Source organism: Ictalurus punctatus, chromosome 12, assembly GCF_001660625.3.
Source record: "Ictalurus punctatus breed USDA103 chromosome 12, Coco_2.0, whole genome shotgun sequence".
Lineage (NCBI taxonomy): Eukaryota > Metazoa > Chordata > Actinopteri > Siluriformes > Ictaluridae > Ictalurus > Ictalurus punctatus.
In genome coordinates, this window is record NC_030427.2 from 18939355 (window position 1) to 18965638 (window position 26284).

General features: G+C 41.5%; 2 protein-coding genes and 1 long non-coding RNA gene across 12 annotated transcripts in view; all 3 read right to left on the reverse strand.

The window, feature by feature from the left end:
- Window positions 1–503: 503 nt before the first annotated feature.
- On the reverse strand, window positions 504–19143 carry lrrc71 (leucine rich repeat containing 71). Of its 4 annotated transcripts, XM_053684319.1 has the most exons (17): window positions 18572–19133; window positions 17919–17954; window positions 17684–17722; window positions 17471–17596; window positions 15552–15671; window positions 15176–15251; window positions 13729–13803; window positions 9293–9361; window positions 6876–7017; window positions 6532–6615; window positions 5491–5565; window positions 4357–4449; window positions 3115–3205; window positions 2683–2762; window positions 2191–2302; window positions 2024–2112; window positions 504–1916 (listed from the first exon to the last, which is right to left on the reverse strand). In XM_053684319.1, the coding sequence occupies exons 1-17, from the start codon at window positions 18642–18644 to the stop codon at window positions 1794–1796; spliced, it is 1503 nt and encodes a 500-aa protein (XP_053540294.1). In that variant the 5' UTR covers window positions 18645–19133; the 3' UTR covers window positions 504–1793. The 4 variants fall into 4 exon arrangements, 3 of the variants coding, with proteins under 3 accessions (XP_053540294.1, XP_017336764.1, XP_053540295.1); XM_017481275.3 differs by lacking the exon at window positions 17919–17954 and having other exon boundaries at window positions 18572–19128; XM_053684320.1 differs by lacking the exon at window positions 4357–4449 and having other exon boundaries at window positions 18572–19127.
- On the reverse strand, window positions 10018–12950 carry LOC124628776 (uncharacterized). The gene is made up of 3 exons (XR_006983452.2): window positions 11358–12950; window positions 10574–11257; window positions 10018–10509 (listed from the first exon to the last, which is right to left on the reverse strand). It is a non-coding gene; the product is annotated as an uncharacterized LOC124628776 (long non-coding RNA).
- A 2267-nt stretch (window positions 19144–21410) lies between the features above and the next one.
- Window positions 21411–26284, reverse strand: part of ash1l (ash1 (absent, small, or homeotic)-like (Drosophila)) — a 43741-nt gene continuing 38867 nt past the window's right edge. For 5 of the 7 annotated variants that reach the window (XM_017481282.3, XM_017481281.3, XM_017481279.3 and 2 more), the window contains 2 exons: window positions 24255–24690; window positions 21411–24088 (listed from right to left, as the gene is read on the reverse strand). In XM_017481282.3, coding sequence (XP_017336771.2) covers window positions 23997–24088; window positions 24255–24690 — 528 coding nt within the window. In that variant the 3' untranslated portion in view covers window positions 21411–23996. Of the gene's footprint in view, window positions 24121–24254; window positions 24691–26284 lie in introns of all 7 variants that reach the window. The other 2 variants (XM_017481284.3, XM_017481285.3) reach the window with 2 other exon arrangements.

The following is a 26284-nucleotide window of genomic DNA, read 5'->3' on the forward strand; positions in this document are numbered from 1 at the left end:
GAAAAGGATCCACTGTGAGGAATGTGGGCTCAGTGATTTCACAGTTAGACTCAAACCAGCTTGTCTTACTTTGATTTTAGTTTCTTTAATTAATGAAATGATGACTCTCATATCTTATACATTCATTATACATGCTTCCAATTCAGTTTGATTACTGAAAGATGTACATTGACTACTTGAAATATACCGTAATTGGAATTACGGTTGCCACATAGCAACGCTCCGAAGAGGGTAATTTTTCCATAGAGAAGCATTTGAGGTGTTTTTATGTTTAGTCAAAAGTTTGTGCACACCAAAAAGACCATGAAAATGGATCATTATCTAGTACACAGGGAATATCGCAACACCACCAAGCAACATCATAGCAACCACCTGGAATATATCATATCAACCACCAAGCAACATCATAGCAACCGCCTGGAATATATCATATCAACCACCAAGCAACATCATAGCAACCGCCTGGAATATATCATATCAACCACCAAGCAACACCATAGCAACCGCCTGGAATATATCATATCAACCACCAAGCAACATCATAGCAACCGCCTGGAATATATCATATCAACCACCAAGCAACACCATAGCAACCGCCTGGAATATAGCATATCAACCACCAAGCAACACCATAGCAACCGCCTGGAATATAGCATATCAACCACCAAGCAACACCATAGCAACCGCCTGGAATATAGCATATCAACCACCAAGCAACACCATAGCAACCGCCTGGAATATAGCATATCAACCACCAAGCAACACCATAGCAACCACCTGGAATATATCATATCAACCACCAAGCAACATCATAGCAACCGCCTGGAATATATATCAAATCAACCACCAAGCAACATCAAAGCAACCACCAAGCAACATCATAGCAACCACCTGGAATATATTATATCAACCACCAAGCAACATCAAAGCAACCACCAAGCAACATCATAGCAACCACCTGGAATATATCATATCAACCACCAAGCAACATCATAGCAACCGCCTGCAATATCCTAGCAACCACCAAGCAACATAATAGCAACCACCTGCAATATCCTAGCAAACACCAAGCAACATCATAGCAACCATCTAGTAACCAAGTGGAATATCATAGCCTTTTAACCTTTTAATGTTTTAAACTTCAGGCATAATTTGTACGTTTTTAACCTTTAACTATTATATCCTTTTAGTCTTTTAACCTTTACATTCTTAATTGTTTAACATTTTAAAATCAATGACAACAAAACCCTGTAATATTAAATAATAAAAAATAATAATAACTCTTTTAACTGGCTCTGTCAAGCCAACATCAAAAGTTCATCCGTGAACTTTAACCTTCTAGTTTGTACTCTCATCTACCTTTGAGAACCTGATCCAGTAGATTACAGCTCAGTCCTCTGTACAATTGTATTATTTTATTAAATAAATCAATGTGAGACACATTTTTTAAGGTCTCTGGGGTATCACGCTTCATTTTGAGAATTAGCAACAGCAACATGTACAACAGTTCATGGAAATCCCTGTAAATGTGCTTTATTAACGCTAGGGCTGGGAGTCGATCCCAGAAAGAAGCGATGCCTCGATTCCAGGCATTTGGGAATTGAGAGTCGACACCAAAGCTTTGGATTTGATTCCACACAGTGACGACATGGTTCACCTGATATACAGTAGATCAAGTTAACTGAAACCACCAATCCTTTTTTTTGCTCAGAACTACTGTATCTTCTCAAATATAGCATAATAAAGATCATTCTAAGGTAAAATTCTGAGGCGGAAAAGGTAATTGTGCTATGCTATGCTGCCTGTCCCTGCTCAGCCTCCGCCTGAGCTGAGGTAGTCCTGTTTACAGGATTCCTAAGTGACATAATTTCCTGTAGTTTCAAGAAGACCTCACAGTCTGGAGGAAAGCTGTTTCTCTGGAGAAAAAAAAAAAATCAGTATAAAAATGTAAATAATTTAATAAATAATCTTACATGGAATCAGACACATGTATAGGATATATATATATATATATAAACCTCACATTAAGAGAAATATACTGGAGACCTCTTTTCCCTTGACACGCCACGGATGACAGGAACATCTGAAGTGACTGCTGTGTCAGTTTATTGCCTGTAAGCATGGGAAAGGAATGATGATAACATCAACACGTCCACAGAAATGTAACGGTATGCCTTGTTAATGACTGACCTGACAAGTTCAGAGAGAGAAGTGTTGTGTTGCCTGGATAAATCACTTTTCCTCCAGTGCTCTGTATAGCAGGATTCAGCAAAGGGCTTTGTGTCTCAACCACTTCTTCTGTCTTACACACACACACACACACACACACACACACACACACACACACACACACACACACACACACACACACACACACACACACACAAAGCTTTATTTAAAAACGGTTTTCTGTCTGGGAGGAACAGCACTGCAGTGTTGTGTTGCCATCCACATGCCAGAGAATGTGTCAAAATCCTAAGAGATCAGAAGTTTCTGCAAAACTCTAAGCAGCCGATCTGGCGCCAACAACCATGAGCAGGTGTACAGGTATTCCTAATAAAGTGGTGAATGAGTGTGTATCAGGTGAAATGAAAGCACCTTTTGTACGCAGCTGCCCTTTTGGTGCATAGCAAAACATTTAGTATGTAAGTAAGTAAGTAATACTGTTTTCTGCTGTCCTACCTCTTGTTCTTTCACTGAAGGATGCTTGTCTTTTTCATCTGATTTTCCACCTCTGCCTTGTGGAATCTTAGTATCTGAGGCTGAGATGAAAAAAGTAAGATGTTTTTCTAAAGCCCAAATACAAAAATTTATACATCCAGCGTTGGCTTTAATGTAGCCACAGTTTTCAATTCCAAATTAATAAATAAATAAATAAATAAATAGATACATACAAACATACATACATACATACATAATATATATATATATATATATATATATATATGCATACATACATACATACATACACACACACACACACGTATATATATATATATATATATATATGCATACATACATACATACATACACACACACACACACATGTATTTTTACAGTTTCATTGTTATAATTCTTGCAAGAACACATAGCAGAGGCAGGCTATGTTTTTACTTCTTTTCTTTGCCACTTTGGGGTCTTCTTTCTTTCCCGTTGTTGTCACTGTCTGATTTGTTGGAAGCTTCTCCTCCTTTTTGGTGCCATCCTACAAATAAGCAAACAATTCATATCTTCTTGGGACTTTTCTCCAAACATTCACTTTCCCTAAAAGGCTAAAACTTATGCTACACTCCCACTCCTGGAGGACTTCTTACCAATAATGTCTTAATTTTGTTTTTGTGTTTTCTAATGAACCTTGATGTATGTATTTCTCAAAATCCAAAAAAAAAAAAAAGATTTAAACTATCATTTCCTGTGCAGTGTAACACATTTACAGAAAATGATGGAAGGAACACAGTAATTGTGTATGATCCCATGTTAATTAATGTTGCCTGTTTTCATTCCATGAGCTTTAGATATGACCAACCTTTTTGTTTGGATCCTGTGAGTCCTGTTGACATGGAAATAATTTTTTTTTAAAAACAACAATTTGCTCATCATGATAAACAATCGTGAGCATGCATCTACTGTTATGGAGTCATCTGTAAATTACTGTGGAATATCCACACCTTATACTTTACACCAACACCTGGCCGACTGCTGGCAGAATGAAATCCACATCATCTTAAGTGTGTTACTTAAAGTGAGAGTGTTGCCTTAAACTAGATATATCAGTGGGTAGTGGTGGCTCAGCGATGTCACACCCCTCTTCATCTCCCTCCACTGGCTTCCTGTAGCCGCCCGTATCAAATTCAAGGCCTTGATGCTCACATACAAGACCTTGTCTGGAACAACACCCTCCTACCTCAACTCTCTCCAGAAGGCTTATGTTCCCTCACGCAATCTGTGATTGGTTAACGACCGACGTTTAGTAGTGCCTACTCAGCGTGGCTCAAGGTCACTTTCCAGAACCTTCACACTAACCGTCCCTCAATGGAGGAATGAACTTCCAACCTCAGTCCAGACCACAGAATCTGTCAGTATTTTTAAAAAACAACTAAACACCCACCTCTTCCGTGAACACTTAACTAACCCCACATTATTAACAAAACAAACAAACAAACAAAAAAAACATGGTAGCACTACTTGTATTGTTCTCCGCTTGATATATTGCTTTGCTTGTATTTCCTTGTTTGTAAGTCGTTTTGGATAAAAGCATCTGCTAAATGAATGAATGTAAATTTAAATGTAATGTAAGGCTTTGTATTATGGACTGGAAAGGTTGAGAGTTCGAAATCCTGGCACTTAATAATCTACCTTTCTCTTGGTGGCACTTTTGATGTTGCACTCCAGAGATGAACTGCTGGGAATGGACAAAGCTGACTCGCATTCAGAGTCTTCACTAATCAACTGAGAGTCAGATTGACGGAATGAGAAAAGGAAGTAGAAGGGAAGATGAACATTAAACAAAAGGAGGCAATGAAAAGAAGAAAATGGAAAGATGTGATTCAGAGACAGACAACTAGCAGGGTAGAGAAAGTAACTGAGACGGATATACAGTGAATATAAAAGGTTTACAGACCCCTGTTTAAATGGCAGATTATTGTGAAGTAAAAGAACGACACTCAAATAAATCATGACAGGACGTTTCCCATCTATAATGTGAAATTGCAAAATACACAAATAAAGTGAAAAACAATCAGAAACCTTTTTAGGGAAAAAAGAAGAAAAAATACAAAACCTAGCTGTATAAGTGTGCTAAACTAAACTAATACTTTGTTGTAGCACATTTTGATTTTATTGCACCACTCAGTCTTTTTGGGTAAGAGTCTATCAGAGCAGCACATCTTCACAGCAATATTTTCCCACTCTTTCTTCCAAAAACATTCTAAATCCATCAAATTGTGAGGGGATATCCTGTGCACAGCTCGCTTCAGGTCACTCCACAGATTTTTAGTTGGATTCAGGTCTGGGCTCTGGCTGGCTATTCAAAAACATTGATTTTCTTTTGGTTAAGCCATTGCTTTGTTGTTTTGGATGTATACTTTGGTGAAATTCCTTTTCATCTTCAGCTAGCTTTGTAGCTATTCATGATTCCCTCCACACAGCCCCAAGGCACGATGTTGCCACCACCATGCTTCACCATAGGTATGGTGTTCTTTTGGTGATGTGCTTTTGTTTTTGGACATACCTTTTGGAAATATGGAATTATTATACCTTTTGGAATTAGTCTCATCAGATCAAAACACATTTTGCCACATGGTTTGGGGTGATTTAGTTGGACTTGGATGTTATCTGTTCTGACATTATTTATCTTGGTTTCATTTTTTTTATTATTTTTTTTAATTTTATTTTTTTTACACCTGCCATTTTTAACAGGGGTGTGCAGACTTTTTCTATCCGCTGTAAACATGACACATTAGAAACTAGAAATAGCATGTTCTTTCTCACCAGTTGGTCCTTCCTTTTCAACTGCCTTCTCCTCTCAACTATTTCTTCATGTGTCAGAGCAAATGGGCCAATCACCTACAGAGAACGACAGATAGGCCTGTATGGACTTAATCCTGAGTGGAGGAAACCAATATAAACAAAACAATATCGACCGCTTTTTTTGGATGCAAGTTCACACACAGCAAGTCGAAATCCAAATTCACAGGATTGTCCATTTATGCAATGTGTGTGCAGGGCGTTTTTTTTGTCACCGAGTCTCCTCCTGACTTTTAAATGGAGTTACGAAATCCCTTACGCTTCGGAAAGAGACCACACTTGGAAGTTCCAACTTCTTCCAAGTTAACTTCCTATAAATTCCCATCTCTGTCTCCTTCTTCTACTAGTGACCCAACCAATCCCTGTCTGGTCCCTACAATTCAACTACTCCTACCAAGGAGTCTTTAGTGTTGGGCCTGACAGTCTGAGACAAATCAGAAACCATCCAGATCTCCTGCCCAACTTCTTAGAACCACTCTTAAGTTTAAAAAATATCAACACAGATTAAATAAAAGACTAATGGTACATTCATATACTGATGCAATTACAATGTCACCACCATACCATAAAGCATAACATTTTGTTGCCTAATCTGTCACGCCGTAATGACTATGGCAAACCAGCTATTCTCCTGTAGTAGACGGTTACAGTAGAACGTCATGAAGTAGCAGTTAAAGTCGCGCATGTGTAATACTAGTCACAATGCTGTTGCCGTTCCATTCGCAGCTGCTGTTTTAAGTCCCTAATCAAGGCCTGTGACCAGCAGGACTTGATGTCTTTTTCTCTCAGAGTTGTTCATGGCCATTTTCTACCTGCCGCAGGTCATCTTTATTACACAGGCAAAGAATTAACACACATTTCCTGTCAGTCAGTTTGCAATATCAGCGTGGCGCTACTACCTCTTCATCAACATGGAGAGAAAAATTCACTAAGAACACTAATTATGCCCTTAATACTATAGCATAATAATAAACTATAAAAATGTAAGAATGTTTGAAGGTGTACCTGAGCCAGATGGGATGCTCCTACATCGCCTATATGATTGTTGGCCAAGGAGAGATACAACAAAGTGCGATTGAGACGCAGCCCCTTTAAAAGACCAATATAGAAAAGGATGAGAGGTGACAGTTGGCTATTAGGCAGCCAGAAGCTCGCAGGAGAGAACAAAATGTACATTTTGCCAAGCGACCTAAACTAATTAATTCAATTACAAAAAAAAAATGAGAACAGATTAAGATAATATGATTCTATGACAAACAATCACATTAAAACGTAAGATGAAAATCCATGAACGTGGACGCAGAAGTGTTGTCATTATGTTGCGTTGTGAATGATGTAAATTTCAGCACCTGTGCAAGATAAACAGCACCCGCATCGCCAACAGAGTTGAAGGCCATGTTGAGTGACTGGAGAGTCTTGGAGAGCGCTAAACTAATCAGACGTGCTCCGTCTTCTCCTATGCAGTTGTTTCGCAATGATAGGTGTGTTATCCTAGCAGAGAAAATGACACCAAATAAAAAATTATAGAAACAATAGATATCTATTTAAACACTGCATGCTCTATTTTTGTGATGGTGCAAAGGCAATTTGCTGGTTAACATCGTCATACGGCTACTTTCGTGGTTGTACATCAACAAGCAGATGCAGGGATAAGACTGTATTTTTAACAGTGTTATAAATCTGGTCCCATTTTATAACATTTTTTTAAAAAAATGCTTCTTCAACCAAACGTTGGCTGAACAGATATTACTTTATCAGATATTTATTTATATTAAATAATAATAAACGCCTCCGTTATGGAAGACCAGTTCACACAGAAAGCATCTTAATGTCACGAACAAGCTTCTATTTCAATCAGCATTTAAATCCACACCGGTTGTGAGATAAAAATGCACCCCAAACATCTTACTGTATTTGTCTGTGCATGTAAGTGAATTGAAACGCCACGGTAATTCATCTAAATCCGTTATAAGTCTAAAATAATATTAACTTATTCATTAACTGATTTACTTACATAATTTTTTATAATATTGTAATCAAATTTGTACCTCACAAGAGGTCAGGTCTCACGTAACCTTCATTTGATGCTTGAAGTTTAGGCCTGCTCTCAAAAGATGATATCAAAATCATCAAACAATCCACTGACTCTAGATAATCCGACATACACTCACGGACCACTTTATTAGGAACACCCGTACATCTGCACTTGTTTTTCAAGTCTAGTTTCGATTAGTCTGTGCCCAATGTAGCATCAGATTCCTGTTCTTGACTCTCGGCAGGAGTGAAACCTGATCTGGTCTTCTGCTGTTGTAGCCCATCCACCTCATGGTTCAAAATGTTGTGTGTACTGAGATGCTTTTCTGTGCACCACTGTTGGTTATTTGAGTCTGTCTGCTCTCCCCTGACCTCTCTCATCAGCAAGGTGTTTCTGCTCGCAGAACTTTCGTTCACTAGGTGTTTTTTTTTTTTCACACCATTCTGTGTAAACTCTACAGATGAAAATCCCAGGAGATCAGCAGTAATCAGCACGTCTGGCACCAACAACTATGCCACGGTCATGCAGTAACCAAGTCACTGAAATCACATAACTTCCTCAATCTTATTTCTGATGAGGCTCTATACATATATCAGCATGATTTTCTGCATTGCGCTGCTATCACATGACTGTCTGATCGCATAATTGCACGAATGTGCAGGTGATCCTATAGCAAGGATGTTTTTTTTTAAAAAACTGCTTGTCACAGTTGGAACCGAAGCAGACATGGAAATAATCAGGGTTTGCAAAGAAACTCATTACTTCAACATATTTTTGCTTGTAATATGGTCAAGCATAGTTCAGGAGACAAAGACTATACTTTTCCAATTTGGTGGTTATCAGGTATTTGAAAGTATTACCATCTATCCATTTTCTATATTTTTTATCCTACACAGGGTCACAGGGAGCCTGGAGCCGATCCCAAAGGACTCGGGGCACAAGGCGGGGGACACCCTGGACGGAGTAGCAACCCATCGCAAGGCACAATCGCACACACATTTTTTCACACACTACGGACAAATTGGAAGTGCCAGTCATTCTACAGCACATGTCTTTGGACTGGGGGAGGAAAGCAGGGTACCTAGAGGGAACCCCCCGAAGAACACGCAAATTCCACGCACACAGGGCGGAGGCGGGAATCGAACCCCCATTCCTGGAAGTGCGAGGAAAACATGGTATCCAGTAAGCCACATGCTCGCCCAACTATTACATTCAATCTTACACATAATAATGCCTTTTGATTTCTGCCTTAACCTGATAGCTGTATATTTAACCACTTGCATGGTTTTAAATGATTGTGAACATTTGAAACATGAAAACACATGAAAACACACACACCCACACAAACATGCACACAATAGGCACTTCTCTATATTCATGGCACTACCACTAAAATGTTGACAAACTGTAAAATCATAGAGAAAACAAAAAATATCATTTTAAATTTAAAAAAAAACTTTCAGCTTTGTTAATTTTACCAATAAAAAAATCTTTATAACTATCTGTAAGGGAACTCTACAGGAAGCTGATCTGATTAGATATCACAGCATTGTGCTTTTATTTAAATTGACATTAGTTTTTATAAATAAACACCACAACCTCATGTCTTGTTTTTGAGAATATGCCATGATCACAAAAATAGTGTGTTCATTATCATTATGGAGCCATGTACCTTTTTAATATTTACATTTATTATGTATGTGCACATGAGTGTGACACAAAGACACTTACATACTGTCCTCTCCCAGGAGAATATGGTAACTGTTTTCTGGAATTGGAGTTCCCTCCAAAACAACCGTCCTGCCACAGACAAGAACATCGAACAAGGAATAAAGTCTTTAGTTAAAGTGTCCAAATATTTTATATATATTTTGTAGGGAATTTAGTCCACGGTGGGCGGAGCACAGACACACAGGAAGCCGTTTTAGTGTTGTTAGTGGAGGGATCTTTATTTAAGACAGACGGTCGGGGAGTGCGGGTGGGCGCGTGTGTGTGCGTGTGTGTTGAAGTGCGATCGGGCAGTGAAGGTCTCAGCCGTCTTCGGTTATAAGCCTTCACTCGTGTCGGATTCGTCATGAAAACCGGAAAAACACACAACAGTGATTAGCGGACATGCACGTGTCACAAAATATCGCCTAACACATACCAGATACTTGTGCACATGCTCGGAGTTCCTTCTCTTCTCTTGTGAGTGGAATATCCCAGTTTTATATTCTCCCCTCACCCGCTGAATGGTGGAATTCTTTCCGCACGGTGCACCATTCACAAGCCGTGGGTTTGTCGGCGGCCCCGCCCTGCTGCCACGTGCTCTCTGGCCGTCCAAAACATTGGTAATGCTGAAGCGGCACTGTCTCTTCAGCGCCACCGCGGCAGTCAAGGGAGGATCTTTGTTTCCTGTGCGCCAGCGACCGGCCTGTCGCCACAGTAGAACCCCCCACCCCCCCACCCCCGTCACGAGAGGCCATCTGTATTCCCATGGTGGGTCCCCGCCCGGTGCTGGACCTGGAAAGAGAAATCCTGCAACAAGAGGAACCATCGGGTTACCCTGGCATTGGTGTCCTTGGCCTTGGCCATCCACTGCAGTGGGGCGTGGTCTGTCACCAGGACAAAGTGCCGACCAGCCAGGTAGTATCGGAGCTCTTCGATGGCCCACTTTATTGCCAGGGCCTCTCTTTCCACGGCCGCATACTTCCTCTCAGCTGGGGACAACTTTCGACTGATGTAGAGGACCGGGTGTTCCTCTCCGTCGAAGGTCTGCGAGAGAACGGCGCCCAGCCCGGTCTCAGAGGCATCTGTGTGTATGGTGAATAAGTGGGCGAAGTCTGGGTTGCAAAGCACTGAGGCGCTGGTGAGGGCCTCCTTTAGGGCTTGGAACGCCTGCTCTGCCTCCGCAGACTATTTCACCCGGTCCGGCTAACCCTTCTTCATAAGGTCTGAGAGGGGAAAAGCTATAGAGGAGAAGTTAGGCATGAACCTGCGGTAATACTCTGCCAACCCCAAGAAGGTACGTACCTGTTTCTTTGATGTGGGTCGGGGGTAGTGCTTCACTGCCTCGATTTCCTTCGCCTGTGGCTTCAGCATACCCCGGCCAATATGGTAGCCCAGGTACTGTGCCTCAGTCAGCCCTAGGTGGCATTTCTTGGGGTTGGCTGTCAGCCCGGCCTTCCGGAGTTCCTTCAGAACCTCCCCCAGGTGGAACAGGTAGTCTGACCAAGTGGAGGAGTGGATGACTATGTCATCCAGGTAGGCGGCCGCGAACATACAGTGGGGTCGCAGGACAATGTCCATCAGCTGCTGGAACGTTGCGGGCACCCCGTGTAGCCGGTGCCAGCACGACTTGCCAGTAGCCTTTCGTTAGGATTAGGGTTAGGTTTAGGGTCCAGGGTAGATATGATCCGGGCCCTCCCCAGTTGCTCCACGAGGTCGTCCACTCGGGAAGGGGATAGCTGTCGAACTCGGACACCTGGTTCAGCTTACGGAAGTCATTACAAAGTCGCATACTTCCGTCCGGCTTCAGCACAATGACAATGGGGCTGGACCAGGGGCTGTTGGACTCCGCTATGATGTGGTCCTGCAGCATTCGGCTAACTTCTTCCTCGACAGCCTTGGGCCGGGCCTCTGGGACACGGTAGGGCCGCTGTCTTGCCACTACTCCTGGACGGGTCTTGATCTTGTGGTGGACCAGCTGCGTGATTCCTAGGGAGGTAGAAAACACATCAGAAAATTGGTCTAACCAACTCGGTTAGCTCCTGTCTTTGTGTGGGGGTAAGAATTTCCCCCAATTCTACCAAGGTACCCTTGCCGTGATCTGTGTCCAGAGCCGCATATGCCGATACTACCGGCGCCGGTTCTACCCACTTCTTCAGCAGATTCACGTGGTAGAGTTTTTCCTCTGCTGTTGCAGGCGGTAGTTTACTGTGCCTTTTCGCTCAAGGACTGTGTACAGGCCTTGCCACCGGGCCAGGAACTTACAGGAGCTACTGGGCACTAATAGGAGCACCCGATCGCCCTTTGGAACTCCCGAGGCTGCGTGGGACGGTTGTACATCCTTTTCTGTTTTTCCTGAGCGGCTCGCATGTGCTCCTGAACTATACGGGTTACCCAGTCAATCTTCTCGGTGGTATAGCAGGCCTCCTCTGACCGCTTCAGGCGGTCGTCCTCTTTCTGCTCCCGGCCGAAGTTCCCTTGCCAGCTCACCTGTTGAAATACAGAAGAGAGTGGGCTAGGGGGTGTGTGTGACTTACCTTTGGCCAGCGTTCTTATTGCCCCAGGCCATGTAGGCCAGCTGGGCTGGGGCCTCCTTCCTTCGCTGGACTGGTTTCGGCAGGTCTGGAGTGTGGGGGCCCCCTCTGGCAGGCCCGGAGTCTTGACCCTCCTACAGCGTCCCCGATCCAGTTTCATCGGCCTGGACTCCTCCTGGGTAGTCCCGTAGGCGGAGCGATTTCGGATGACCTCTTTTCCTTCGGCAGCACGCTGGCGGTTGGGCCGATGTGGCGGCCCCCTTCCGGGCGGGCTTAGGAGGTTGCTGCCCATCCCGGCCGAACTCCAAGAGGGGCAGGGCGAGTTCTAGGGCAGTTAGCAGCTCCTTGGGGGTTCCGGGCGCACGTATTCCCACGGCTCAGCACTCTGGGGACGGCAGAGCTCTCAGGAATCGGTCCATGGCCACCTTTTCTGCCACCTCGGCAGCGGTGCATTGGTCAGGGCGGAGCCACCATTTGGTGAGTCGCAGGAGGGTGTTCATTTGACCACGGGGCTGGGCCTCTGGCTGGTAGCTCCACCGATGGAAGTCCGTTGCCGCTGGGTAGGAAGTTCTGCCATACCATGCCAAGATCTCTTTCTTTACCTCTCCGTAGTCCGCCACGTCCTCTGGAGAGAGGGCATAGTATGCGGTGCTGGCTTCTCTGGAGAGCAACGGGCCAAGGATGCGCGGTCAGGCTTCCATGCCCCAGCCTTCTTGGTGGGCGACCCGTTCGAAGGTCTCGAGGTAGGTCTCGATGTCATCTTCTGGGGTCAGGCGGGTGAGAAGGTGCTGGGCTTCTCGGCCACAGTCCCGGAATGGCGGGGCCGCTCTTAGGGCCAGTAGCTCCTGGGTAGCAACTCTCAGGCTTTGGGCTAACTGCTGTGTTGTGGCCTGCTGCTGGAGGCTAGTCTCCATGAGATGCTGTAGCGTGGGGTCCATGTTCCCTGTGTCCATCTGTCTATCCACTCAAATTATAATTGAAAAAAAAAATTTTAACGTGTGGTTTTTCTTTTAAGTATTTACGTGGGTGTGTCTGCGCTCATGCCCGCATCCTCCACCAGTGTAGGGAACTTAGCCATTAGAATTGAGCGATCTTGGTTTCCTGTGCGCCGGCCACTGGCCTGTCGCCACAATATTTATATTTATATATATATATTTATATATATATATATATATATATTTATATATATATATTTATATATATATATATATATATATATATATATATATATATATATATATATATATATATATATATATATATATATATATATACACACACACACACATATACACACATATACATACATATTTTATAATGATATAGTATATCATTTTAAAGACATTTTTCATCTTCTCTATCGACATTGTTCACAGGAGCAGAACCAGTCTAAATGAACCAGTCTCTGAATGTCGACTCTTGGTTTGAGCCATTTTGAAGCTGAGAAAAGAGGGAAAATCAATCAGAGCCATTGCACAAGTACTAAGCATAGCCAATACAACAATTTGGAATGTCCTGAAAAAGATAGAAACCACTGATGTACTAACAACCAGACATGAAACATCAGAGATGATCCACAAAAATTCTGGAACCAAGAATAACTTCTAGTTAGTGATGAAAAGGCCAAAGTGTGAAGAAAGAAAGGATCTGCTCATGAAGCTCACTGTGCACACAAAGAGGCATGGTGGAGGTAGTGTCATGGCTTGGGCTTGCATGGCTGCTTCTGGAACAGAATTTACCTTTAAGACTGTCTGTTCCTATACTTTTAGGAGGGGAATACATATTGTAAGGCTTTTATGAAGTCATAGGTTGATTAGTAAAGGATGCAAGAATCAGCTGAATGAACTTAACAGTAAATGTACTCAAACTTCTGACTGGAGTTCACTGGGGACCAGCAGCATACAAGCAGTGCCTTGCTTTATTCACCTGAGCTTTGAGCACATAGAAATTATGTTCTTCATGGAGGTCAGAATGGTGTCAGTCAATCCAATCTGCCACATCCTGTAAAATATAACATGTAACATACATAAAACACAATTTAGCATAATACATAATGCACTGCAATTGTTTTGTTTGTGCTCAGTTGTTATTTTCGTTGTCAGAAATGAAAGTGCTTGTGTGTTCAGTGCAGCAGGGAATGTGACGTACGAAATTCATAGTGCGCTATTTATTCAGAATAAACAGGTTACTTCACTCAACATGTAAATATATACAACTGACTACATGACTGATGCATCATGCATGGAACATCATATAATTATTAAATTCAGTAAACTTTCTAACGAAAGTAAAAAAAAAAATTAGTCAGCCCAGTCTCAAAATAAACCCTTTTATATAATGAATACCAACATTCTGTTATCAGTATATCTTTCTGAATGCTCGGTATGCCACATTCTGCACCACTGAAATTTAGCCACGCCCACCTCTACTAGTAAGCTATTTATATAAATTCGATATGTAATAAAAAAAATTAGATCTTTTTAAAACATGTTGAGAATAGCCCACTTCATACGTATCAAGTATCACAAGATTTGTAAGCTGATTGCATTTGCAGAGAAGAGGAGAAGTTATGTATATCTTATGAGCCATACTAAGTCTAATCATATGTTGTGAAATGCACAAACTTTATTATGTTATATATACCCATCAATCATTAAAATTGCTTAGGGGTGGATGTGGGTGTGGTTAAATTTCATTGGTCTGGAACGTGCACAGAGCATTCATGTGAAAGCTGTGATGCGTTGATATGCATAGTATACATTGTATCCCTGTGATATTCATTGTATAGAAGGTGTTGCAAATGCACTATATGGCTAAAAGTTTGTGGACACCTGATCATCCCACCCACATATGCTTGTTGAACATCTCATTCCAGATTTATTCCCCCTTTGCTGTTGTAATAAGCTCCACTCTTCTGGGAAGGCGTTCCACTAGATGTCGAAGTGTGGCAGTGGGACTTGTCCAATCATGTCTTCCTTCTCATAGTGGCAGTGCTGCTGTCTCAGTGCACTTTAAGGCCAATTTATACCAGAAGGGATTCTAAAGACACGAGACATGCGACGCTTGTTTTTGCCTGCTTTCATATATACATCTTTAGATCTCTGTGGTAGCCTGATATTGGGTCTTGGACCTGTTGTCTGTTTTTTTTTTACTACAAATAGGGAGCCACATTTCCCTCAAAAAGTCAGGAACCAATGAGAGTAAAACTACATGTAATTAATTTTGCATTTATTATTTAAAACCTATGCTCTACATGATCACCCTTACCCTCGGAACACTTTCTCAGCCGCTGTATCATGTTTTTGAGGAATTTGCAGATCGACATATCCTCACTAGTTCTAAACTTTTCAGACACACTTGTACAACTACTTACTCTAGGCTCTGTAGATTACCAAGGGATGGTAATGTCTTACTCAGCACTCGAGCCATTGCCTCATCCACCCTCCATCCTAGAGAACAACACAGATCACAGTGGTTGTGTTTGTATGATTCCCCTAAAAAATGGGTGCCAAGTCACAATACCATCTGCAGGAGTCTTCCTTTAAGGATTTAGGATACAGATGCCAAATCACTGGTCTAATGTCATAGTTAGCTAGTCTAACCTGAACTGTTTAACAGTGGCTTATACAGTAGCATTAAAAGATGGTCTCAAACCAGTGTATAGAAATAATGAACTGACAGAGCATTATGTTGAGCATAATGCTGTATTTACAGAGTTTGGTATAAATGCATATTATTATCTGCCTTACCAGATATTCGGACTCTTTTTACACTCAGAGAGTCCTCGTTCTCCAGTTCTATGTGAAGGCGGGGTTTAGGAGACCAGATTGTCATACAGCTTTCAGAGAAAATCTGGTCTTGGATATTCTCTAAACAGAGATACATGGGTTGTCATAAATTGTGAGCATACAGTTTGTACATGCTATAATGCTGAAAATATGCTAGGCATTTCTTTTTTTTTAAAACAATGATAAGTTATAAACTAAAGGGCTTACTGTCTTGCTAGAGATCTACCACATTGAGAGTTTAATTCCACACCTAATCTAATAGCTCTAACCAGCACCAGAAGTATAAGAGAGTGTAGCAGATCAATACAATGAGGAGAAATAAGTATTTAATATATACTGATCAGCCATGATATTAAAACCACTGAAAGATTAAGTGAATAACACTGATTATCTCATTACAGTGGCACCTGTCAAGGGATGGGATATATTAGGCAGTAAGTGAACAGTCAGTTCTCAAAGTTGATGTGTTGTAAGCAGGAAAAATGGGCAAGAATGGGTAAGAATCTGAGTGACTTTGACAAGGGCCAAATTGTGATGGCTAGATGACCGGGTCAGAGCATCTCCAAAACAGTAGGTCTTGTGTGGTGTTCCCAGTATGCAGTGGTTAGTATCTACCAAAAGTGGCCGGAGGAAGGACAACTGGTGAACTGGCGACGGGGTCATGGGCACCCAAGGCTCATTGATGTGTGTGGGGAGCAAAGTCTAGCCTGTCTAATGTGGATGGCCGGGTACGTGTGCGTCACTTACCTGGGGAAGAGATGGAACCAGGATGCACTATGGGAAGAGGGCAAGCTGGCGGAATCAGTGTGATGTGCCGGGTAATGTTCTGCTGGGAAACCTTGGCTTTCATGTGGATGTTACTTTGACACGTACTACCTACCTAAACATTGTTGCAGACCAAGTACACCCCTTCATGACAACCGTGTTCCCTAATGGCAGTCGCTTCTTTCAGCAGGATAATGCACCCTGACACACTGCAAAAATTGTTCAGAAATGGTTTGAGGAACATGACAAAGAGTTCAAGGTGTTGACTTGGCCTCCAAATTCCCCAGATCTCAATCCGATCAAGCATCTGTGGTATGTGCTGGACAAACAAGTTCGATCCATGTGGGGCTCCACCTCGCAACTTACAGGACATAAAGGGTCTGTTGCTAACGTCTTGGTGCCAGATACCACAGAACACCATGAAATCATGCAGATACAAGTCGAGAGCTTCAGTTAATGTTCATCAGAATGGTAATAAAGTGTGATCTCTAAAGTGTGCATTTAACCATGGCATGGTTGTTGGTACCAGATGGGCTGGTTTGTGTATTTCAGAAACTGAAACTGATCTCCTGGGATTTTCACACACAACAGATTTTCTCACACAACAGATTTTCACACACAACTTTTTTTCCCCAAATTCTGACGTTTGATGTGAACATTAACTGAAGCTCTTGATCCGTATCTGCATGATTTCATGCACTGTGCTGCAGCCACATGATTGGCTGATTAGTTAAGTGCATGAATGTGCAGGTTTACAGGTGTTCCTAAAAAACTGGACGATGAGAGTTTATTGGGTGTATACCTTCTTACATGTATGCAGTGGCATATAAATACCATTCATAACATTAACTTATGTTTGGCAGACAGACAGAACCTTAGAATTGCAAGGTCAATATCTTCCAAGGTCCTGAATCCAAGGTCTTTATAGGTTATAGGGTGTGAATACATTGTCTGCAGTGGCCTTTTCTCTGATACTTAAGATGCCGCATAAAAACCAGAGCACCAGCCAGATCTTTATACGTGGCCCTTTGCGTTGTAATGTTTTTATAAAGAGCATATCATGATCATGACAGCATTCATCATTCGTCAGAGTGTTGAAAACTAATCATTTATACCCATTGCTCTTTTTGAGGAAGGTGGTGCTGCTGTTAATGGTCTCACTTCAGGGATTTCCCTCAGGCCAACTAAAGCACACAGCTCTGGGAAATCCACTTCCAGATTGCCTGAGCACTGGTAGTCATCTGTGAGCGGAAAATAAAGTTTAATAGAAGATGCCAGAACAATCTGAATTTAAAAGTTTTGGATAAAACCAGTAGTCTTCCACTTACCTATGCTTTGGACAGGACACTTGTCTTGTATATTCAGTACTAAAAGTTAGAGAGTAGAGCATAATGAGCAAGTCATCAATTCCACTTATAATTGCAGCAAGACACTACAAGTAGAAACAACAATTCTGCTCAAATAAGTTTTCAAATTGCATCTATACAATGTTTTAAATTGTAGTAATAAATATATTCAAAATCAACAGAAAAGCATTAATTTTGTTGTTGTTTGTCTACTCACAACCATCGCATTTTGAAGGATTAAGCTCCGCCCACTCTGAAAATATAAGTATGACCTAGATTCATGACAATTTACACGCTCCTTTTTCGAAGGCTATTTACAAAGGGATTTTCCCCAAAATGTTGGATTTACATTGGACTGGATTTTTATTTTCTTGGTTAAACAATAAAGAAATGATTTTCCAACCAACTGTTCAACAATGTTTTTGTCTGAAGAGTGTCTTCACTGGAACTAAGTTCCAGCATGACACAAAGTGCACAAAGTGTACTCCATGAAGACATGGTGTGTTAAGGTTGGAAGAAGGTGGAGGAACTCGAGTGTCCTGCACAGAGCCCTGAACTCAACCCCACTGAACACCTTTGGGATGCACTCGAGCCTCCTCGACATCCCAACATCAGCACCTGACCTCAACCTCACTGAATGAACACAAATCCCCACAGACACGCCCCAAAATCTAGTGAAAAGCCTTCCCCAGAAGAGTGGAGCTTATTAGAACAGGAAATGGGGAATAAATCTATACACATAAGGTTGTGTTGGTCAGATGTCCACATAATTTTGGCCCAAAATGGCCCTATTCACCTGTATTGTCTTGAACAAATAAAGCTAAAAGAGCAGTTGTGTATATAAGTTTAAATTAAACATAAAAAAACAACCTGCAGTATGTGAAGGCTCTTCCTCGACTTCCTTTCCTTTTTCCTTGCTGACTTTTTCCATCCGTTTTTTCATTGCTTTTTTGAAGTAAAATAAAATTGTTTATAAAATTGTTTATTTCATACACAAGCCTATTTAACAATGTCGCCTGCTACAAATCCCGCACGCCAACTCTTATTGATCTTATTCTTGTTACATATTTTTTATAAAAGTATTTATACACGTAGTTGTGTTATATATATATTAAAAAGACTACATTTCCTTAGGCAGAGGAAGGTTTCAGGCGATATGTCTCAGTTGCCATAACAACCATCGTTTTCTGCGGTTCACCAGCTTGTCTACCTGAGATGGCGGAAATGACGCATCGCATAGCGACCCGTAGTGAGATGCTAGTACTACCGGTATGTTGTGCTAAAATGATTACAAGTATTCTTCCTTTAAAAAGTTTATTGTGAGAGTTGTAGCAGTTAGCTTGCCTGTTTATTACGGGTTTATAATTCCGTGTTAAAGCGTATTTGTATATTTGTTAACCGACGCAGAGAAGGGGATTATGGGTAAGCGCGCCGTGCGTATCTGCGACGGTGCTGTGCGTCGAGCGGTCTTGAGGTGAACGCTGATTGGTTGGAGGAGAGGTGTGTCCGGTTGCGTTTCCGGAAACGCTTTAAGATTGTGATATTATTGTTAATTTTGATTAAATTTTGATTAGAATAACAACATTATTATTCTGATTTTGATTAAACCCGCGGAAGAAAATCAATTTTTGCAGTGTGTCAGGGCACATTGTCCTGCTGAAAGAAGCCACTGCCATTAGGGAACACCGTTGCCATGAAGAGGTGTACACAAGCAAGAAGCTCCCCGGGTGTACTTGGTCTGCAACAATGTTTAGGTAGGTGGTACGTGTCAAAGTAACATCCACATGAATGCCAGGACCCAAGCTTTCCCAGCTGAACATCACACTGCCTCCACCAGCTTGCCTTCTTCCCATCGTGCATCCTGGTTCCATCTCTTCCCCAGGTAAGCGATGCAGATGCACCAGGCCATCCACATGATGTAAAAGAAAATGTGATTCATCTGACCAGGCCACCTTCTTGCACTGTTCCATGGTCCAGTTCTGATGCTCACGTGCCCATTGTGGGTGCTTTCTGAGGTGGACAGGGGTCAGCATGGGTACTCTGACCAGTCTGCAGCTATGTAGCCCCATACGCAGCAAACTGTGATGCACTGTGTGTTCTTAACCTTACTATCAGAGCCAGCATTAACTTTTTCATCAATCTGTAGCTCTTCTTTGGGATTGGACCAGGTAGGCTAGGCTTCACTCCCCACACGCATCAATGAGCCTTGGGTGCCCATGACCCTGTTGCCGGTTCACCAGTTATCCTTCCTTGTACCAATTTTGGTAGGTACTAACCACTGCATACCAGGAACACCACACAAGATCTGCCATTTTGGAGATGCTCTGACCCGGTCGTCTAGCCATCACATTTTGGCCCTTGTCAAAGTCACTCAGATCCTTACGATTACCCATTTTTCCTGCTTACAACACATCAACTTTGAGACCTGACTTTTCACTTACTGCCTAATATATCCCATCCCTTGACAGGTGTCACTGTAATGAGATAATCAGTGTTATTCACTTCACCTTTCAGTGGTTTTAATGTCATGGCTGATTGGTGTAAGTTGTAGAAACCAGAAAAGAAAGTCGAGTAAGAGTTAAACCATTTCAGACATAGTTAGGCAAAGTAAAACAATCACTAATTAAAACTCTGGTTTATAGAAAAAAGCAATGAGCCATTTAAGAGATGAAAGAGTCAGCTTTTATTGGTGAGCTGAGCCAAATGATCTGACATTCCCATCAATGTCTAGTTCGAACAGCAATTAAGTCCAATAACACTATGTCTCCAAGGTGTCTGAAAGACCTTGGATAAATTATAAAGAAGGTTAAATTAAATTCCATTCCACCTTGGACAAACAGAGTCTATATTAAAGCCAATGTCAAACCTGAAAGTGTTGAACCAGACAACTCTATCCTATAGCATCATCTAGCAGATTGTATGACTAGGTGTGTCCCAAACAGAAGTTTGCTGTTTCAGAAGTCTTTTAAGGTGGCACTTTGGTATCTGGATAGGTACTTGTAAGTAAATGGTCTGAGATGGGCTTTGAAGCATATCACACATCACCACACTGCTAAGTTACTGACATGGTCACTAAGCCTGAACTGTACCGGGAGAGATGAAAAAGTACTGTTGGGGTCAACAGAATGAATGGTTTGTGTTTACACCAGCCAAATAATGCAGTAATCAAAAATAATTAGAAAATATTAAAATAATACCTCAAGCAACAATCAGGGTCCAAGCACTGAATAAAGGGTAATACCCATTAAAGATGGAAAATGTATAAAGTATAGTGAAGAGAATATTGTTTTCCTACATTTCCAGTGAAACTTTTCTTCGCTAGTTCTTCTTATTGTACTTTGTATGGGTGCTGCTGTGAGAGTTTATAATAGCGTCCCAATTTCGTAACCTAAAACCCAGAGCACTCGCAGTGTGTATACAAACTCGACTAGCTAGGAAGGCTATCTTACTAGTCGACTAACAAATAAGCACCATGACATCAACATTCACGAGGTATATTCATTAATAAACCCCTTTCTCCACTGTTTTTTCAGGCTGGCTGACCCAAAGCGTTACGGGATATGTAGGACAGCGAAGGATGTGTGTGTGTGTGTGTATGTGTGTGCGTGTGAACGACGCAGCTGGTACACAAACATTCAACTGGGACACGACTCTGTGCTTCCAGACACACCCAATAATTCAAATAACGGTACACAATGTAAATGCTCTATGCAATAGTTAAAATTCACTTTATTGGCAGATGTATTAATTGACTATCCATACAATTAAAATATGCTTTGACTGTATACCTTGAGTATCAATAGTTATGACCTAGTAAAGAATTATCACATGATTCTTGGCTAAATGTAAGAGCAACAGGCAGGTATATTCACAACAATGTAGTGCTTTTTATTAAAAAACAAACAAACAAAAAAACAAAACAAATAGAATATAAAACAAAACAAAAAAAGTAAAAACCAACAGCATTTTCATGACTTTAGAATCATAATTACAAACTTTAAACCAGAGTGGAAAAAGTTTCGACAAACTGTACACAACACAAAATGTCTGTCAGTCTGTCCATATACAATGCTTGCATGTTATTTTTGTGATTGTCTAAAATAACTAAACAAATCACACAAAAACACACAAATACAAGAAATACGAGCATTATAATTATGACTGTTATCACAAAAAGAAAAAAAAAAAGAGCTGTTTTTTTTCCTCCCCCAAATCTAGATGGGGGGAAAAAAAAGAAAAGATTAAGAACATGATAGTCAGTTGATAGATTTCTTTTTTTCCCCTCTTGTTTAGTTTGTTTCTGCCATTTTCCAAAATAGCATCTTTACATTTTTACGTTGGTTTTGTTTTTTTAGTGTTCAACACTTTGCAGCAAAGTAACGAGGAGTACTTTTCCCCCTCCCCCTTCAAAAGTTATAATAATTATAATAGCATTAAAATTAATAATTACAAATGACAGTTGTCAGGTCTGGGGTCGCCGAGTCCGTTTCGCCTTCCTCCTATGTCAACAAAAAGTTTGGACAAGTTGCTTACTTTCTTTCTTCCGTCGTCGGGTTTTTTTTTTTTAACGTTCAGCCACGTCCTCCTCAAGCCCCAAGCTTAAATGAACAATGGTGCCAATACAAACGGCGTAATAATAATAATAATAATAATTAATAATAATAATAATAATACATATAGGGTTGAGTCCTGTACAATACAATACACAAAAACAAACAAACAAAAAAAATCCATTATCAAGATATTGCTTTTTTGGAGACATCTCTCACATATTCCCGTCTGCATATATACATAGCTTGGCACATCATATACATCTCTTCCTCTCGTCATTACCCCCCCCCCCCCCCCCCCTTGTCTTTCTCTGTCGGTTTTGTCAGTTCATCCAAAAACAACTCATTTGCATGGGGCTAAAAAAAATGATAATAAAATAAAGTATTAATATTGTCTTTTTGCCATCTACAACAAAGTACAAGAAACAAAAAGAAAGAAAACCAAAAAAAAAAAAAACACACACCCAAAAGAAGCCCCTCCCCCCTTTCTCCTGGCCAATCATCAACTGCAAATCAAACCCTTATTTAAATTTTTTAAAAAGTTTTTCCTAAAAGTTATGTGACATTTTCTTCTGACAGGCTACATACATTCAGGGCAGCGCTCCAACACACACACACACAGACACACACACTGAGATCATTCTAAGGCGTTACAGTTAAAGTCAGTGCACCCCCACTGGTTAAACATCTCGTTGAGCTGGTAAATCGAAAGAAAAAAAAGAAAGGAAAAAAAAAAAAGAAAACAGGGCGAGTTACTTCACACACACCAAAAAGCTCAGAGCTTTTCTTCTTTTTTGAGAGGAAAAAAAAAAGACACGATATAGCTATCTCCCCCTGCCTCCTCCCACCCCCCCCCCAAACAACACGCCACTGTTCCACGTTTACAAAATAAAGAAACCCATCCATCCTGTCCTTTGCCAACCCTAATATAATTACAGTATGACTGAACAACCAACAAAAACCAATAATGTATTTTTTTTGTTTTTTTTGACGCACAGCATCTTTCCGATACCATGACGAGTGTTAGTGTACACCTCCAGGAGCAAATGATGTCCGTGTTAGAAAAAAGTGCAGTTAGCTCTTTCTCCGCTTGCTTTCTTCCCTCCTTTTCTTTTCTCTCCTCTCAGGCGACAGGGGCAGTGTATATGTGCGCTACACTGCACATCCTATGCTGCTCCTCTTCTCACTTCTCAGTAAATATGGATTTCTATCCACTAAGAGGTGCTGGTCTCTGTCTTTGTCTCCTCTTCTGTCCAACTGCATGGCCATACCTCCCCTTAACCCCGCCCCCCCAACCACACCCTTTACAGTCCATTCTCAGAGGCTTCATTCTTTCTCTATGTAGTACCACCTTGAAAAAACATTGACCTCTGTTGCCTTAGAAACGGAAAGACAGTTAATACGATAGTGACAGGCTTAAATAGTACATATTCCTATGTTCATGTGTCATTGCAACATACTTTTTTTTTTAAAAACGCATCAAGGCAATAATTCTCTCATTGCTGGCAAAAAAAAACAAAAAACAAAAAACAAACAAACCTCATATCCTGTGCACATACACTAGTCTGTCTTTTAGGAAAAATAGAGCAAAATGGAGGACAGATGTTTTGAAAGGGAGAGCCTTTAAGCCCCGAGCTGTCATCTCTCCTTTCTCAGACCGTCATCCCTCTTTTGCTGTTCCTGCATATGGTTCTTTTCATTTTTTCCTTTTGCTGTCTGCTTATGACCTGCAGCGCTAGATGCCATCACTTCCTGCTCACAAAGTCGCTCAGTCCCAGCGTGCGTCTGCGCAGGCGGCGGCCGGAGCCCTCCTCCAGAAGATAAGTGACGTCTATAACTGCAGGACACACAAAAGGCGGCATCAGTCTACTGAAAAAAAAAAGAAAAAGAAAAAAAAAAGTGTCTCCGCTATATGAAGAGGTTGCCTGCTTGGGTGTTCGAACTTTTACACTTTTAACATCACTCTCGAAATTTGGAAGGATTTTCAGAACAAAATCTCTCACCGTTTTTGCTGGGGGTCCGATGCAGGAGGTCCAGCAGGATCTTGTTGAGTCGTTCTCTCTGTGCTTCCCTCCGTTCCAAAACAGACAAGTGTAGCGGTGAAGAGGAGACCAGGGACGCCTCGGCTCCTCCTTTCTCCGTGGAGCTTTCCTCCACCTCCCTCCTCTCCTCCTCCTCACCCAACTCTTCATCCTCCTCCTCGTCTTCGTCCTCGCCGGCTCTCCTCTGCTCCTGTGGTGGTGCTAGTACGGACAGCACGGTGGAGGACTCCTCGTGGTTACAGCTCGGGTGTCCTCCCGCATCTCTCGAGAAGGACAGCTGGTCGCAGGACCCACCGGGGGACGGGTCTTCGTCGCAAGCCCCGATCCCTTTGGAGCGCTCGCTCTTCCAGGCCGAACGCCCGCCATTCCTCTTATAGTTGTCGGGAACGTGGTGAGGCTAAGAGAGGTAGCGATGAAAGAAACAGAATACAGAGAGCAGAGAGAGAGATGGAAGAGAAATGACTTGCTAATTTATACACAGAATATAATTTATACCTAATAAGCCCTAAACATGGCTACGGTCATTTGATTGAGGACAAAAAAAAAAGCTATCGAAAATGTGTTCTCGATTTCTGCCAAGGATTATGTTGACGTGGGAAAACGTTCCATGATCGCCACGTCATTTGCTTTAGGTGTTCAAGCCAATATCAGTGTATGTTGTTCCTAATTAGGATAATTATCCTATGTGACACATTCTCCCTAGTCTTCTATGTGTAATCTCGGTGCTGAACGACAGTCGCCCACCGCTGACAGCTGTCAACTTTTCTGTGAAGCATAAGAGCTGCCATGGAATATTTCAATGCGTTTACACGTTCATTTCGGGTTGCGACATCTTTTTAAAAAAACAAAAAAAACAAACAAACAAAAAAACAACCCCACCCAACTCTGGGAACAACAGAACAGAACAGAACTCTCTGCTCTAGTTATTTACAATACAGCGCTTTACCTGAGGTTAAACAGTCTGAACATGGGTCATTAAGTAACAGGACACATTATTACACTTAGTCAATGATGTCAAGTCTAATGACCAATAACTCACATGCAATGACCATTAACTCAATGAAAAATGGATAAACTGTAGATATACAGTGGTTTGCATACTTCACCCCCCCGAACTTGTCCATATTTTACAGTGTTACAAGCTGGAACTGATTTAAATTGGAAAACAGTTCAAAACAGCCCATAATACTGAATTGGGTAAAGAAATAATCCATATAGTCTCTGTTGTTGTCAAACCTGTAAACTGGTTCTTTTTGAAAGAGACATGGTTACTGCAACATTTTACAGTGATAATAAAGAATACAAAATTAACAAAAAGTAGTGGAGTTTATGGATACGAGTTCATTGCTCTATTTTGCCCCCTAGTGGAATAACGGAGCTCTTTCAGCTCTCAATGACAGCCACGCCAGCTGATTGTCAGTCCCTCCAAGATTTCGCGATTTCGCAATCGCAGAAATAAGCGCAAAATCAAGGAAACGCCACAATATTCGGAGGAGCTTGGAATTTTCCAAAATTATTTATTATGGAAATTGTTTTCCAAAATTGACCTCACGTGCGTCGAACATGAGTACAGCTAAAATGTCTCATTTACCAACAAACATCACTGAGAAAGACAGCGCAAAACAGTTTCGTGCGATTGCGATTTCGCAGATTCGAGTAGTTTTACGCAAAAAAAATGTGATAAAAAAAAGCACAAAAACTCAGCAAGTGGTATCGCAAATTCTCGAGAAAAATCGAGCATTTTTGGCCGCAACAATCACAAAAAAAAACTCAGCAAAATACTGTATTTTAATTTAGGACAAATACTGTATTTTAATTTAGAACATGGACAATTTATTGGAATAGTTGGGAAAGGAACACTATCACCAAAGGGTCGGTGTTCCTAACACCACTGAAAAAACATTTTTAAGCTGGCTTTACGCTGTACGATTTTCAGCCCGATTTCACCGTTGCAGACACAATCGCACATCGTAAAGGATCATCTGTGAGCA